Genomic DNA, 15767 nt, shown 5'->3' with positions numbered 1-15767 from the left:
AGGGGGCTGGGGCGGGATGGGATACTCTTTGGAGGGTCAGTGTTGACTTGATGGTCTGAATGGCCTGCTTCCACACTGTAGGGATTCTATAAATGTATGATTAAGGCTCAAAGCTGAAAACTCAAATGAGGATCTCAAAGTAAGCCAGGGATTTGAGGATTAAAGCAGTTACCATTTTTCCAAATTATGACAAGTGTACCTCAAATCAGTTAAAACACAGATTAGAGAAGAATTACTCTGAAAAAAAAAACTACCATTGCAGTGTAATAATCCAGAAAAGGTCATGAATGTTTCATGAGATAAATTTTAGTGTGAAGCCGGATGCTGGCACTTTTATTCCTTCACAAGATGTGGGCATCACTATTACCCAGAGGGCAGTTAATAGTCAACCACATTGCTGTGGGCTTGTCGTCACATGTCGATCAGAAAAGGATGGCATGTTTCCTTCCCGAAAGTGAACCAAAAATCATGATTATCATTAGGCTCTTGATTTTATAATCCTTTATTTTTGAATAGAAATTCCACCCGTCTGCCAGGGTGGATTTGAACCCAGAACATCACCTGTGTCTAGCACTAATACACCTAGGCCATTGGTGCAAACAATTTGAGCAAAACTGCTGCACAGAAACTTCCCATATTTGGGATGAAGAAACAGACAGAGAGAAATGTTAGATTATGCAGAGCTATTATTGAATTTCAGCATCAGGCTTCAGTTGCCTTTTCCCTCCTCTGATTCAGAATGAAAGTTATTTATTTTCCGTTGTCTTTAGGCATTTTTATTTTCGAATGTTAGAAAAGCGCACCAATGAAAGCACCTGCAGCTCCCAGTCCAAGTTTGGCAGCTACTGAGATTCCAGCCGCCCCTGCAAAGAACAGAAAAGCAAAGGGCATCAACATGACATGTCCTGAATTTATTAATCTCAACATTTCTTACTATTCTGGTCTAAATAATATTTTAAGGAAAGACGGAATGCATAGTGAAATTGTTAGATAGCTCACTTCCTTATTTGTAATCACAATAAAGCCAACCGTTACACTGCTGAGGTTAAAACATCAGTAGTATTATTATTTATTGCAAAACTGTCACTTAGCTTTTGTAAAGTCTACTCTGAGAAAAGTATCCAAGACAATAAAATAATTTTGGGTACAGTTATAATTGCTAAGACTTCATCAGTGAAGCTTTGAAGAGGAAATGCTGAGAACTATCCATTACTTATCAGCGGATTTTACCGGCAGATTGAAGGATGGCCACCAGACTTCCAGCAGCTACCCCTCCCCCATTGGCGATAGCTGCTGAAGACATCATACTTGCTGCAATGGAGCCTCCTGCTATTCCAGCACTGGTAAATCCCACAGCTCCCAGAATCACTGGGGCAGCAGAAATGGTTATAGCTGAAAGATAATATATCCCCATTTCAGTATGGCACAATGTACAGAAATGTAATATTGATTAAAATACCAGGGAATCAAGTGACAGTTTTTAAACATGAGAACAACATTGATCCAATTTAATATTGCTCAAAACCTGAAATTCTAAAGTCTAGTTAGTCCCATCTGCAATTAAGGTCTATTTCCTTCACAATAAATCCATCCAGCCTTTTTGAAATACCTGGTATATTTTGCCTTTGGATGATGTTGGTTTGTGGACATGTTGTCGTGTATTGATTGATGTCCTGGTGTTCAGTCTAGGTGTGTTCTTTTGTGTTTATTTCCACAATTTGCGTGGATGTTTTCTGTTCTTCCTCAGCATTGTTTCATTAAGTGTTGTGAGTTTCTTAGTCTGAGCTCATTGTTTACTTTGTATATTACTGCAAGAAACCAGGGTCCCAGCGTGTGATGTATCCCACATGTCGGTGAAGCAGTTCCACACCTGCACCATTTTTATCCTCCCATGTTTGTCAAGAAATATATTATTACAAGAAACCAGGTTCCCATTGTAGGGTGTGTTCCACATGTTGTTGAAGCAGTTCCACACCGGCACCATTTTTATCCTCCCATGTTTGTCAAGAAATATATTATTACAAGAAATCAGGTTCCCATTGTAGGGTGTGTTCCACATGTCTGTGAAGCAGTTCCACACCGGCACCATTATTATCCTCCCATGTTTGTCAAGAAGTGTGTCCTGCTTCTTCGAGAATTTGGAGAGATAATGAGTTCTCACTTTCTTTGTGTTAATGCATTTATTGACAGACTAATCTATTGATTCCTGCAGCTTTTGCCTGTGGATGTCAATTCCACCTGATTCCTGAGGAAGGGCTTATGCGTGTAACGTCGATTCTCCTGCTCCTTTGATGCTGCCTGACCTGCTGCGCATTTCCAGTAACAAATTTTTAACCACCTGGTAAATCTCAAAGTTAACTATTGGATGCAGCTGATCTTTTATCATGTTCCATATTTTTGAGTGAACGTCCTAGTTTGCTTCACACAAGTCCAAAAAATTGACTTTGTGTAAGCTCCTGTTACAAACTGCTGGATATATTTTTACAGTTGGCCTAACGGGTTCTGCAACTTCTGGATCTATGTAGCATAACTGCATCTTTTGTTTACTCTTGGACCAGATAATCCATGGCATTCTATTCCATCTTGGTGGATTTGATATCGATTCTGCTTTGCATTGAGCTCAGTACTTATTGTTCGTTTTCTATTTTGTAGATGGCACCCTCTTTTTGTGAAAGCTCCTTTAGGTCATCATTCTTCATGCAGCCCAGCTTTCTTGTCATTGCTTGAATTTAGACAAGGTGGATTTGAATTAGCTGTCTGCCTGCACAAACCAACACAGTCTACAAAATAATCTTATTGTCTTCTGTTTTCTGGACTGTGCGAACTTCTGGATTGTAGTTATACTTTGTTTGCTGTTGCTCCTTTCGGCCTTAAAGCTTGCAAGGCTGGTTTCTTCTTTGATTCATTTTACTTAAAAGTAAATATGTCAGCTGAATACCGGGGAATAATATAATAGCTTAAATAAATATGGTGAGTTCATTTACAGCTAAACAAATATATGTGTAGTCCAAAGTAAAGTCCTGACACAGCCTGTAACTAGAGATCTACATTGCAGACAGCATGTTGCCTTCTCAGAACAGCCACAACCATCTTCCTTGTGCTTGTTATGATACCAGTTAGTGGCAAGTTTTCCCCTTGATTTCCCTTTTATTTTCCATTATTTAAAGAAAAAGATTGATATGATCGAATAGCACTTACCTGCACCTGTTATTATCGCTCCAATTCCCAGCATGATTGTCTCCAGATATTCGCTCTACAAACTGAATAAAGGTTTCTTGTTAAATTCTTGATCCTAAAGTCTTTATTACAGAAGTAAATAACATAGACATCACATCTTCCCTCACCAGTGTCGCACACAACCACCCAGACACACATAAATGCTACTCAGTTTTTTTGTGACTGTTCTTTCTTCAACACATTACCATGAATTCAAGAGGTTGGTTCAATTATGTAGAAAGGAAGCCTTTTACCTTTATACAATACATTTATAGACACCAGGCATCCCAAAGTGTTGTGCAATTAATAAGTGTTTCAGTGTGGGAAAGAGCAAACAGTTTGTTGCAGCAACTCTCACAAAAATCAGTACTTTTGAAAAATTCTTTCACAGAATGTGAGACTGGCTGGCCGGGCTCGTTTTTATGACAGTTTCCTAAAAACCCTTGAGAAGGTGGTGGTAAGATTATTGAATCACTGTAGTAATAGGGACGTTTGTAGTAAAGTCCCCATGCCTCAGATGAAGATGGTAAGAGGTTGAGAAAGAGAGACCTCCATGGTGACCAAAGCCACTGATCGGTGCTGTTGGCATCGCACTGAGTCACAAACTAGTCAACCAACTATCTGAGCTAATCAACCCTGAAGGTACATCTATACTGCTGTGAGGAATGGAATTCCAGAATTCTGACTCAAGAAGGAACAGCAATAAAGTTCCAAGTCAGGATGGTGTGTGGGTTGTAAGGGAACATGCAGGTGATGGTGTTCCTATGTATCTGCTGCTCTTGCCTTTCTAGGTTTGGAGGGTGTGTGTTTGCGTGGTACTGTTAAAGTAGCCCTGGTGAGTTGTTGAATTGGGTCTTGCTGTTGATACATTGCTGAATCTGTGCATCAGTGGTAGATAGAGTGACGACATGATTCATTTGCAAGTGGGCTTCTCTGCTCTGGATGGTGTTGAGCTTCTTCAGCATTGTTGGATCTGCATTCATCCAGGAAAGTAGAACACACTCCATTGTTCTCTTGACATGTGCCTTGAAGGTGGGGGATCAGGCTGTGGGGAGCCAGGATGTGTGTTCTGTGCCTCAGAATGCCCAGTCTCTGGCCTTTTCGTGAGGACATTGTATTTAATGGCAGGTCCAGTTCAGATTCAGGTCATTGCTAAGCCGCCAGGATGATGTTTATGGGATTCAGGGATAGTACCCCACCAAGTCATCGCCCAACAACAGCTTCACAGTCTTTGTCGAACTGCAACTGTCACTATACCAAGACTTTCGAGATGACACTTTCTCGGTGAACTTTTATGAGAGAAATCTTTAAACAGGTTCTGGTTAGCTCTTTCACTAGCTCTGTGATGTTTATCCAATTGTTTGATGGCAAATCAGGAATCCTTTTTGCAGGGAGTGCTTAAAAACACAATGCATCTCTGAAAAATGATTGTTTCTTCCCATGGAGTTGATGATACAAAAGGGGCAATTTCTCCTTGTATAAAGATGACTTGGGTGGTACCTTGTCCCACCTCCACCTTATTCGAGTCTAGGCTTGGAACTTTCAAGGCACTGACCGTGCCTCCTTTATGGTCAGTGCTGATGTATTTCACAGTTTGTTTTGCGGATTGACTTCGCTTACTCTTCTTGTCTCTGCTGTCTATTTCTGTTCCACTGTTTTTCTCTCCTATTGCTGGTAAAGCGTTGCAAGATTCACATTTGTCTTGGTTTGGACTTTTATAGATTAAATGTAGATATTAGGCAGGACAGCCGAGACTTGGATATTGGAATCCTTTGTTCCTACATGAGTTCCAAGGCTGCTAGTCACATGCCTCCAGTACACATCCGTAGGCACTGAGAAAAGCGGTGTATGATTGATCAGTTCAGACAGACGTATCAGCAGACAACATGGAATACTCCTCATAGGCCTTTCCCACTGGCTGACCCCACATCAGTAGTGTCCAAAGCTCTCCTGGCCATTGTCATTCAGCTGCCTGTTTTTCAAAGGTTGCAAAGGAAGTTTTAGAAATCAACCTCTTTGCATTTAAAGACAAACTGGGATTGCTTTAGGAAATCAAAACTTGTCATTGAAGTAAAGATTATTTAAACTAGCCTTGGATAAAGTCATATTCTCTTTAGCTGCTGTAATCTGTATCAGTTTCCCATCTCTATGGGCACAGGTGGAAAAGCTTGTTTACCCTTCATTTGGAATTCTCTTGCTCCCCTTTTCCTAAAGGCATGGTGGCTCAGTGGTTAGCACTGTTGCCTCACAGCACCAGGGTCCCAAGTTCAATTCCAGCCTCGGGCGACTGACTGTGTGGAGTTTGCACATTCTCCCTGTGTCTGTGTGGGTTTCCTCCCACGGTCCAAAGATGTGTAGGTCAGGTGAATTGGCCATGCTAAATTGCCTGTAGTGTTAAGTGCGTTAGTTAGAGGAAAATGGAACTAGGTAGGTTACTCTTCGGAGGGTTGGTCTGGACTTGTTGGCCCGAAGGGCCTGTTTCCACACTGTAGGGAATCTAATCTAATCTAATTTAATCTAATATCTTTACCATTTCAGCATGTGCAGTTTGAAAGACGAACGGCTTCAGGCTTAAATGACATCATGAGAACCGAAGTCTGGCCAGAAGTTAAGAACAAATTTGCATGAAATCTAAAATCCATCAATCTCAAATCAGATCACTGGAGCTAACAGTGGCTGGAGGATCTTGGGCAATGTGCCCTCTGTATCAGATTGGGCTGAACAAGAGAGGAGGGAGTGTATGGGACCGTAAAGGAAAACCAGTTGTATTAAAAGAGGTGGAGGTGCTCATGTTGGACTCGGGTGGACAAAGTGACAAGTCACAGGACCCCAGGTTTATAGTCCAACAGGTTTATTTGAAACCACAAGCTTTCGCAGCGCTGCTCCTTCTTCATCCTTGAACAACACTACAACCTGGTGTCCTGTGAGTTCTGACATTGAATAAGGTAATCTCAGGTTGAAGATGCTTGCTACATGCAGAGCAGAATTTCTCAAAAAGAGGATGTCAGATGACGACTGAATCTTGAAACTGTGAAACTATGTAATGGGGAAGAAAGATTAGATACAGTGCAATTAGTGTGGGCTTTAGATATTGTGGAAATGAGTGAGGCTTTCAGACTGGAGTGGCTATGCTGCCTTGCACACTTGTGCTTAATATCAAATCTTTGTTCACTTAAACCTAGCAGACTTGACAGTAATTTTGTCATCACAACAGAAACACAGCTGTAAGTGCTACACCGTATCACTCAGGAAAGCAAAAGCCATTAGCTTCAACTTCATGCGGGTAAGAGCAAATTACTATAGATACTGGAATCTATACTGAAAACAACAAAAGCTGGAGATCTTCGCGGGTCAGGCAACTTCAATGGATCAAAGTCCAATTAAGAAAAATACCATACGCAATGCATTGATGGGTTATGGATATATTGGTGTAATTCTGCTATTATTTTATCTACAGAAAAATAATGTTTCTAAAAATACATACTGTAGAAGACCGAAAGTGCCTGAAATCACTAGTACATTTCTTAGTTATTACCTGGATAGATCCTGGAATTACCGAAAGACAAACACAAGCTGGACTCAGGAGGAGTAGCTTCGTAGTGACTGAACCACGGAATATATAGCAAATTAGAGGATTCTGCTGGGTCCTAATGCTCAGTGAGTTTTACCAATTCAATTTTCAGCCCGTTTCATTTTCATACCAGATTTCAATGAAAGCTGGATTTGAGAAATCGAATCTACGACGTTAGTTTCAGTTTCGTTTCCTCAGAAATGCGCATGATTTCACTCCCAGCCCTTACTTTGTATCCAGGAGAAATTGTGTAAATATTAAAAGATGTCAGGAGGTTGGGTTGTGTTTTAAATTCTTTAACACTCAAGTTCCAAATCAATAATCCCAGTTTAAGTAAATGCCTGGCAGTTCAAATAACAGAAAGGATTATTCAAAAACTTAGATGTACAAACATTCAACAAGCGGAGAATAAACTCCACTGTGTGTGAACGGGGTGAAGGAAATTAATTTGTGTGTGTGTGAGGGGGCTGGAGCTGTTTAGAACACCAGGTTCCCATTGAGTTGTGTGGAGTTGCACACTCCCCATCAGTAGCTCACCAACCTCAGACTGGCACAATAATAAGCAACACAGACCACCAGGTTGACAGCAAGATTACCTGGCTGGATTGTCACAAAGAGGCTGGAGGAGTAGAGTGCTGCAGAACCCCAGATGATTTATTATTACAGCGTAATCCTGAGGTGTGAGGGAACAAAGGTTTGCAATTCCTTGCGCAAATAGAAATACATTTTTATGACCTTAACCAACAACATTTTAAGTTGAAAATCATATTGGTGTGGCATCTTCCCATTAAAGACAGAAAATTGAATATTAAACTAAACTTGGTAATGGCCCTAAACCAATCATAAAAAACAATTTCAGGCATTGGAATCAGGAAAGGTACATTATGCCTATAAAATAAGACAAATCTGGTGACATGTTGACTCAGTTTAGCACTGCTGCCTCACAGCACCTGGCACCCAAATTTGACTCCAGCCTTGGATGACTGTGTGGAGTTTGCACGTTCTAACCCCCCCCCCCCCCGTCTGTGCAGAATTCCACCTGCAGTCCAAAGATGTGCAGGCCAGGTGGTTTAGCCATGGGAAATGCAAGGTGATAGGGAAGGGGGCTGGGGCGGGATGGGATACTCTTTGGAGGGTCAGTGTTGACTTGATGGTCTGAATGGCCTGCTTCCACACTGTAGGGATTCTATAAATGTATGATTAAGGCTCAAAGCTGAAAACTCAAATGAGGATCTCAAAGTAAGCCAGGGATTTGAGGATTAAAGCAGTTACCATTTTTCCAAATTATGACAAGTGTACCTCAAATCAGTTAAAACACAGATTAGAGAAGAATTACTCTGAAAAAAAAAACTACCATTGCAGTGTAATAATCCAGAAAAGGTCATGAATGTTTCATGAGATAAATTTTAGTGTGAAGCCGGATGCTGGCACTTTTATTCCTTCACAAGATGTGGGCATCACTATTACCCAGAGGGCAGTTAATAGTCAACCACATTGCTGTGGGCTTGTCGTCACATGTCGATCAGAAAAGGATGGCATGTTTCCTTCCCGAAAGTGAACCAAAAATCATGATTATCATTAGGCTCTTGATTTTATAATCCTTTATTTTTGAATAGAAATTCCACCCGTCTGCCAGGGTGGATTTGAACCCAGAACATCACCTGTGTCTAGCACTAATACACCTAGGCCATTGGTGCAAACAATTTGAGCAAAACTGCTGCACAGAAACTTCCCATATTTGGGATGAAGAAACAGACAGAGAGAAATGTTAGATTATGCAGAGCTATTATTGAATTTCAGCATCAGGCTTCAGTTGCCTTTTCCCTCCTCTGATTCAGAATGAAAGTTATTTATTTTCCGTTGTCTTTAGGCATTTTTATTTTCGAATGTTAGAAAAGCGCACCAATGAAAGCACCTGCAGCTCCCAGTCCAAGTTTGGCAGCTACTGAGATTCCAGCCGCCCCTGCAAAGAACAGAAAAGCAAAGGGCATCAACATGACATGTCCTGAATTTATTAATCTCAACATTTCTTACTATTCTGGTCTAAATAATATTTTAAGGAAAGACGGAATGCATAGTGAAATTGTTAGATAGCTCACTTCCTTATTTGTAATCACAATAAAGCCAACCGTTACACTGCTGAGGTTAAAACATCAGTAGTATTATTATTTATTGCAAAACTGTCACTTAGCTTTTGTAAAGTCTACTCTGAGAAAAGTATCCAAGACAATAAAATAATTTTGGGTACAGTTATAATTGCTAAGACTTCATCAGTGAAGCTTTGAAGAGGAAATGCTGAGAACTATCCATTACTTATCAGCGGATTTTACCGGCAGATTGAAGGATGGCCACCAGACTTCCAGCAGCTACCCCTCCCCCATTGGCGATAGCTGCTGAAGACATCATACTTGCTGCAATGGAGCCTCCTGCTATTCCAGCACTGGTAAATCCCACAGCTCCCAGAATCACTGGGGCAGCAGAAATGGTTATAGCTGAAAGATAATATATCCCCATTTCAGTATGGCACAATGTACAGAAATGTAATATTGATTAAAATACCAGGGAATCAAGTGACAGTTTTTAAACATGAGAACAACATTGATCCAATTTAATATTGCTCAAAACCTGAAATTCTAAAGTCTAGTTAGTCCCATCTGCAATTAAGGTCTATTTCCTTCACAATAAATCCATCCAGCCTTTTTGAAATACCTGGTATATTTTGCCTTTGGATGATGTTGGTTTGTGGACATGTTGTCGTGTATTGATTGATGTCCTGGTGTTCAGTCTAGGTGTGTTCTTTTGTGTTTGTTTCCACAATTTGCGTGGATGTTTTCTGTTCTTCCTCAGCATTGTTTCATTAAGTGTTGTGAGTTTCTTAGTCTGAGCTCATTGTTTACTTTGTATATTACTGCAAGAAACCAGGGTCCCAGCGTGTGATGTATCCCACATGTCGGTGAAGCAGTTCCACACCTGCACCATTTTTATCCTCCCATGTTTGTCAAGAAATATATTATTACAAGAAACCAGGTTCCCATTGTAGGGTGTGTTCCACATGTTGTTGAAGCAGTTCCACACCGGCACCATTTTTATCCTCCCATGTTTGTCAAGAAATATATTATTACAAGAAATCAGGTTCCCATTGTAGGGTGTGTTCCACATGTCTGTGAAGCAGTTCCACACCGGCACCATTATTATCCTCCCATGTTTGTCAAGAAGTGTGTCCTGCTTCTTCGAGAATTTGGAGAGATAATGAGTTCTCACTTTCTTTGTGTTAATGCATTTATTGACAGACTAATCTATTGATTCCTGCAGCTTTTGCCTGTGGATGTCAATTCCACCTGATTCCTGAGGAAGGGCTTATGCGTGTAACGTCGATTCTCCTGCTCCTTTGATGCTGCCTGACCTGCTGCGCATTTCCAGTAACAAATTTTTAACCACCTGGTAAATCTCAAAGTTAACTGTTGGATGCAGCTGATCTTTTATCATGTTCCATATTTTTGAGTGAACGTCCTAGTTTGCTTCACACAAGTCCAAAAAATTGACTTTGTGTAAGCTCCTGTTACAAACTGCTGGATATATTTTTACAGTTGGCCTAACGGGTTCTGCAACTTCTGGATCTATGTAGCATAACTGCATCTTTTGTTTACTCTTGGACCAGATAATCCATGGCATTCTATTCCATCTTGGTGGATTTGATATCGATTCTGCTTTGCATTGAGCTCAGTACTTATTGTTCGTTTTCTATTTTGTAGATGGCACCCTCTTTTTGTGATAGCTCCTTTAGGTCATCATTCTTCATGCAGCCCAGCTTTCTTGTCATTGCTTGAATTTAGACAAGGTGGATTTGAATTAGCTGTCTGCCTGCACAAACCAACACAGTCTACAAAATAATCTTATTGTCTTCTGTTTTCTGGACTGTGCAAACTTCTGGATTGTAGTTATACTTTGTTTGCTGTTGCTCCTTTCGGCCTTAAAGCTTGCAAGGCTGGTTTCTTCTTTGATTCATTTTACTTAAAAGTAAATATGTCAGCTGAATACCGGGGAATAATATAATAGCTTAAATAAATATAGTGAGTTCATTTACAGCTAAACAAATATATGTGTAGTCCAAAGTAAAGTCCTGACACAGCCTGTAACTAGAGTTCTACATTGCAGACAGCATGTTGCCTTCTCAGAACAGCCACAACCATCTTCCTTGTGCTTGTTATGATACCAGTTAGTGGCAAGTTTTCCCCTTGATTTCCCTTTTATTTTCCATTATTTAAAGAAAAAGATTGATATGATCGAATAGCACTTACCTGCACCTGTTATTATCGCTCCAATTCCCAGCATGATTGTCTCCAGATATTCGCTCTACAAACTGAATAAAGGTTTCTTGTTAAATTCTTGATCCTAAAGTCTTTATTACAGAAGTAAATAACATAGACATCACATCTTCCCTCACCAGTGTCGCACACAACCACCCAGACACACATAAATGCTACTCAGTTTTTTTGTGACTGTTCTTTCTTCAACACATTACCATGAATTCAAGAGGTTGGTTCAATTATCTAGAAAGGAAGCCTTTTACCTTTATACAATACATTTATAGACACCAGGCATCCCAAAGTGTTGTGCAATTAATAAGTGTTTCAGTGTGGGAAAGAGCAAACAGTTTGTTGCAGCAACTCTCACAAAAATCAGTACTTTTGAAAAATTCTTTCACAGAATGTGAGACTGGCTGGCCGGGCTCGTTTTTATGACAGTTTCCTAAAAACCCTTGAGAAGGTGGTGGTAAGATTATTGAATCACTGTAGTAATAGGGACGTTTGTAGTAAAGTCCCCATGCCTCAGATGAAGATGGTAAGAGGTTGAGAAAGAGAGACCTCCATGGTGACCAAAGCCACTGATCGGTGCTGTTGGCATCGCACTGAGTCACAAACTAGTCAACCAACTATCTGAGCTAATCAACCCTGAAGGTACATCTATACTGCTGTGAGGAATGGAATTCCAGAATTCTGACTCAAGAAGGAACAGCAATAAAGTTCCAAGTCAGGATGGTGTGTGGGTTGTAAGGGAACATGCAGGTGATGGTGTTCCTATGTATCTGCTGCTCTTGCCTTTCTAGGTTTGGAGGGTGTGTGTTTGCGTGGTACTGTTAAAGTAGCCCTGGTGAGTTGTTGAATTGGGTCTTGCTGTTGATACATTGCTGAATCTGTGCATCAGTGGTAGATAGAGTGACAACATGATTCATTTGCAAGTGGGCTTCTCTGCTCTGGATGGTGTTGAGCTTCTTCAGCATTGTTGGATCTGCATTCATCCAGGAAAGTAGAACACACTCCATTGTTCTCTTGACATGTGCCTTGAAGGTGGGGGATCAGGCTGTGGGGAGCCAGGATGTGTGTTCTGTGCCTCAGAATGCCCAGTCTCTGGCCTTTTCGTGAAGACATTGTATTTAATGGCAGGTCCAGTTCAGATTCAGGTCATTGCTAAGCCGCCAGGATGATGTTTATGGGATTCAGGGATAGTACCCCACCAAGTCATCGCCCAACAACAGCTTCACAGTCTTTGTCGAACTGCAACTGTCACTATACCAAGACTTTCGAGATGACACTTTCTCGGTGAACTTTTATGAGAGAAATCTTTAAACAGGTTCTGGTTAGCTCTTTCACTAGCTCTGTGATGTTTATCCAATTGTTTGATGGCAAATCAGGAATCCTTTTTGCAGGGAGTGCTTAAAAACACAATGCATCTCTGAAAAATGATTGTTTCTTCCCATGGAGTTGATGATACAAAAGGGGCAATTTCTCCTTGTATAAAGATGACTTGGGTGGTACCTTGTCCCACCTCCACCTTATTCGAGTCTAGGCTTGGAACTTTCAAGGCACTGACCGTGCCTCCTTTATGGTCAGTGCTGATGTATTTCACAGTTTGTTTTGCGGATTGACTTCGCTTACTCTTCTTGTCTCTGCTGTCTATTTCTGTTCCACTGTTTTTCTCTCCTATTGCTGGTAAAGCGTTGCAAGATTCACATTTGTCTTGGTTTGGACTTTTATAGATTAAATGTAGATATTAGGCAGGACAGCCGAGACTTGGATATTGGAATCCTTTGTTCCTACATGAGTTCCAAGGCTGCTAGTCACATGCCTCCAGTACACATCCGTAGGCACTGAGAAAAGCGGTGTATGATTGATCAGTTCAGACAGACGTATCAGCAGACAACATGGAATACTCCTCATAGGCCTTTCCCACTGGCTGACCCCACATCAGTAGTGTCCAAAGCTCTCCTGGCCATTGTCATTCAGCTGCCTGTTTTTCAAAGGTTGCAAAGGAAGTTTTAGAAATCAACCTCTTTGCATTTAAAGACAAACTGGGATTGCTTTAGGAAATCAAAACTTGTCATTGAAGTAAAGATTATTTAAACTAGCCTTGGATAAAGTCATATTCTCTTTAGCTGCTGTAATCTGTATCAGTTTCCCATCTCTATGGGCACAGGTGGAAAAGCTTGTTTACCCTTCATTTGGAATTCTCTTGCTCCCCTTTTCCTAAAGGCATGGTGGCTCAGTGGTTAGCACTGTTGCCTCACAGCACCAGGGTCCCAAGTTCAATTCCAGCCTCGGGCGACTGACTGTGTGGAGTTTGCACATTCTCCCTGTGTCTGTGTGGGTTTCCTCCCACGGTCCAAAGATGTGTAGGTCAGGTGAATTGGCCATGCTAAATTGCCTGTAGTGTTAAGTGCGTTAGTTAGAGGAAAATGGAACTAGGTAGGTTACTCTTCGGAGGGTTGGTCTGGACTTGTTGGCCCGAAGGGCCTGTTTCCACACTGTAGGGAATCTAATCTAATCTAATTTAATCTAATATCTTTACCATTTCAGCATGTGCAGTTTGAAAGACGAACGGCTTCAGGCTTAAATGACATCATGAGAACCGAAGTCTGGCCAGAAGTTAAGAACAAATTTGCATGAAATCTAAAATCCATCAATCTCAAATCAGATCACTGGAGCTAACAGTGGCTGGAGGATCTTGGGCAATGTGCCCTCTGTATCAGATTGGGCTGAACAAGAGAGGAGGGAGTGTATGGGACCGTAAAGGAAAACCAGTTGTATTAAAAGAGGTGGAGGTGCTCATGTTGGACTCGGGTGGACAAAGTGACAAGTCACAGGACCCCAGGTTTATAGTCCAACAGGTTTATTTGAAACCACAAGCTTTCGCAGCGCTGCTCCTTCTTCATCCTTGAACAACACTACAACCTGGTGTCCTGTGAGTTCTGACATTGAATAAGGTAATCTCAGGTTGAAGATGCTTGCTACATGCAGAGCAGAATTTCTCAAAAAGAGGATGTCAGATGACGACTGAATCTTGAAACTGTGAAACTATGTAATGGGGAAGAAAGATTAGATACAGTGCAATTAGTGTGGGCTTTAGATATTGTGGAAATGAGTGAGGCTTTCAGACTGGAGTGGCTATGCTGCCTTGCACACTTGTGCTTAATATCAAATCTTTGTTCACTTAAACCTAGCAGACTTGACAGTAATTTTGTCATCACAACAGAAACACAGCTGTAAGTGCTACACCGTATCACTCAGGAAAGCAAAAGCCATTAGCTTCAACTTCATGCGGGTAAGAGCAAATTACTATAGATACTGGAATCTATACTGAAAACAACAAAAGCTGGAGATCTTCGCGGGTCAGGCAACTTCAATGGATCAAAGTCCAATTAAGAAAAATACCATACGCAATGCATTGATGGGTTATGGATATATTGGTGTAATTCTGCTATTATTTTATCTACAGAAAAATAATGTTTCTAAAAATACATACTGTAGAAGACCGAAAGTGCCTGAAATCACTAGTACATTTCTTAGTTATTACCTGGATAGATCCTGGAATTACCGAAAGACAAACACAAGCTGGACTCAGGAGGAGTAGCTTCGTAGTGACTGAACCACGGAATATATAGCAAATTAGAGGATTCTGCTGGGTCCTAATGCTCAGTGAGTTTTACCAATTCAATTTTCAGCCCGTTTCATTTTTATACCAGATTTCAATGAAAGCTGGATTTGAGAAATCGAATCTACGACGTTAGTTTCAGTTTCGTTTCCTCAGAAATGCGCATGATTTCACTCCCAGCCCTTACTTTGTATCCAGGAGAAATTGTGTAAATATTAAAAGATGTCAGGAGGTTGGGTTGTGTTTTAAATTCTTTAACACTCAAGTTCCAAATCAATAATCCCAGTTTAAGTAAATGCCTGGCAGTTCAAATAACAGAAAGGATTATTCAAAAACTTAGATGTACAAACATTCAACAAGCGGAGAATAAACTCCACTGTGTGTGAACGGGGTGAAGGAAATCAATTTGTGTGTGTGTGAGGGGGCTGGAGCTGTTTAGAACACCAGGTTCCCATTGAGTTGTATGGAGTTGCACACTCCCCATCAGTAGCTCACCAACCTCAGACTGGCACAATAATAAGCAACACAGACCACCAGGTTGACAGCAAGATTACCTGGCTGGATTGTCACAAAGAGGCTGGAGGAGTAGAGTGCTGCAGAACCCCAGATGATTTATTATTACAGCGTAATCCTGAGGTGTGAGGGAACAAAGGTTTGCAATTCCTTGCGCAAATAGAAATACATTTTTATGACCTTAACCAACAACATTTTAAGTTGAAAATCATATTGGTGTGGCATCTTCCCATTAAAGACAGAAAATTGAATATTAAACTAAACTTGGTAATGGCCCTAAACCAATCATAAAAAACAATTTCAGGCATTGGAATCAGGAAAGGTACATTATGCCTATAAAATAAGACAAATCTTTATCTGGTGACATGTTGACTCAGTTTAGCACTGCTGCCTCACAGCACCTGGCACCCAAATTTGACTCCAGCCTTGGATGACTGTGTGGAGTTTGCACGTTCTAACCCCCCCCCCCCCCCCGTCTGTGCAGAATTCCACCTGCAGTCCAAAGATGTGCAGGCCAGGTGGTTTAGCCATGGGAAAT

At 41.0% G+C, this 15767-nt stretch overlaps 1 protein-coding gene across 2 annotated transcripts; it reads right to left on the bottom strand.

The window, feature by feature from the left end:
* Nucleotides 1-486: 486 nt before the first annotated feature.
* LOC148142181 (interferon alpha-inducible protein 27-like protein 2A) lies at nt 487-14818 on the bottom strand. Of its 2 annotated transcripts, XR_015752168.1 has the most exons (7): nt 14639-14818; nt 11086-11147; nt 9118-9279; nt 6752-8750; nt 3199-3260; nt 1231-1392; nt 487-863 (listed from the first exon to the last, which is right to left on the bottom strand). XR_015752168.1 is itself a non-coding variant. In XM_087976885.1 (4 exons), exons 2-4 carry the CDS (start codon nt 3230-3232, stop codon nt 790-792), a joined length of 270 nt encoding a protein of 89 aa, XP_087833011.1. In that variant the 5' UTR covers nt 3233-3260; nt 6752-6903; the 3' UTR covers nt 487-789. The 2 variants fall into 2 exon arrangements, 1 of the variants encoding a protein (XP_087833011.1); XM_087976885.1 differs by lacking the exons at nt 9118-9279; nt 11086-11147; nt 14639-14818 and having other exon boundaries at nt 6752-6903.
* Between the last annotated feature and the right edge of the window lie 949 nt (nt 14819-15767).

This window comes from Chiloscyllium plagiosum, unplaced genomic scaffold (assembly GCF_037043375.1).
Source record: "Chiloscyllium plagiosum isolate Xiang-an unplaced genomic scaffold, Cpla_swu_hap1 HiC_scaffold_30, whole genome shotgun sequence".
In the NCBI taxonomy this organism is placed as follows: Eukaryota; Metazoa; Chordata; class Chondrichthyes; order Orectolobiformes; family Hemiscylliidae; genus Chiloscyllium; species Chiloscyllium plagiosum.
Note: the sequence above shows the minus strand (reverse complement) of the source record. Positions and strands in the feature narration are given on the sequence as shown.

Coding starts and splice junctions, on each gene's coding strand:
- LOC148142181 (XM_087976885.1), bottom strand. CDS start 3,232: ATGCTGGGAATTGGAGCGATAATAACAGGTGCAG. Junction 1,393..3,198: donor AGCGATAATAACAGGTGCAG/GTAAGTGCTATT, acceptor ATTATCTTTCAG/CTATAACCATTTCTGCTGCC. Junction 864..1,230: donor GGCCATCCTTCAATCTGCCG/GTAAAATCCGCT, acceptor TGTTCTTTGCAG/GGGCGGCTGGAATCTCAGTA.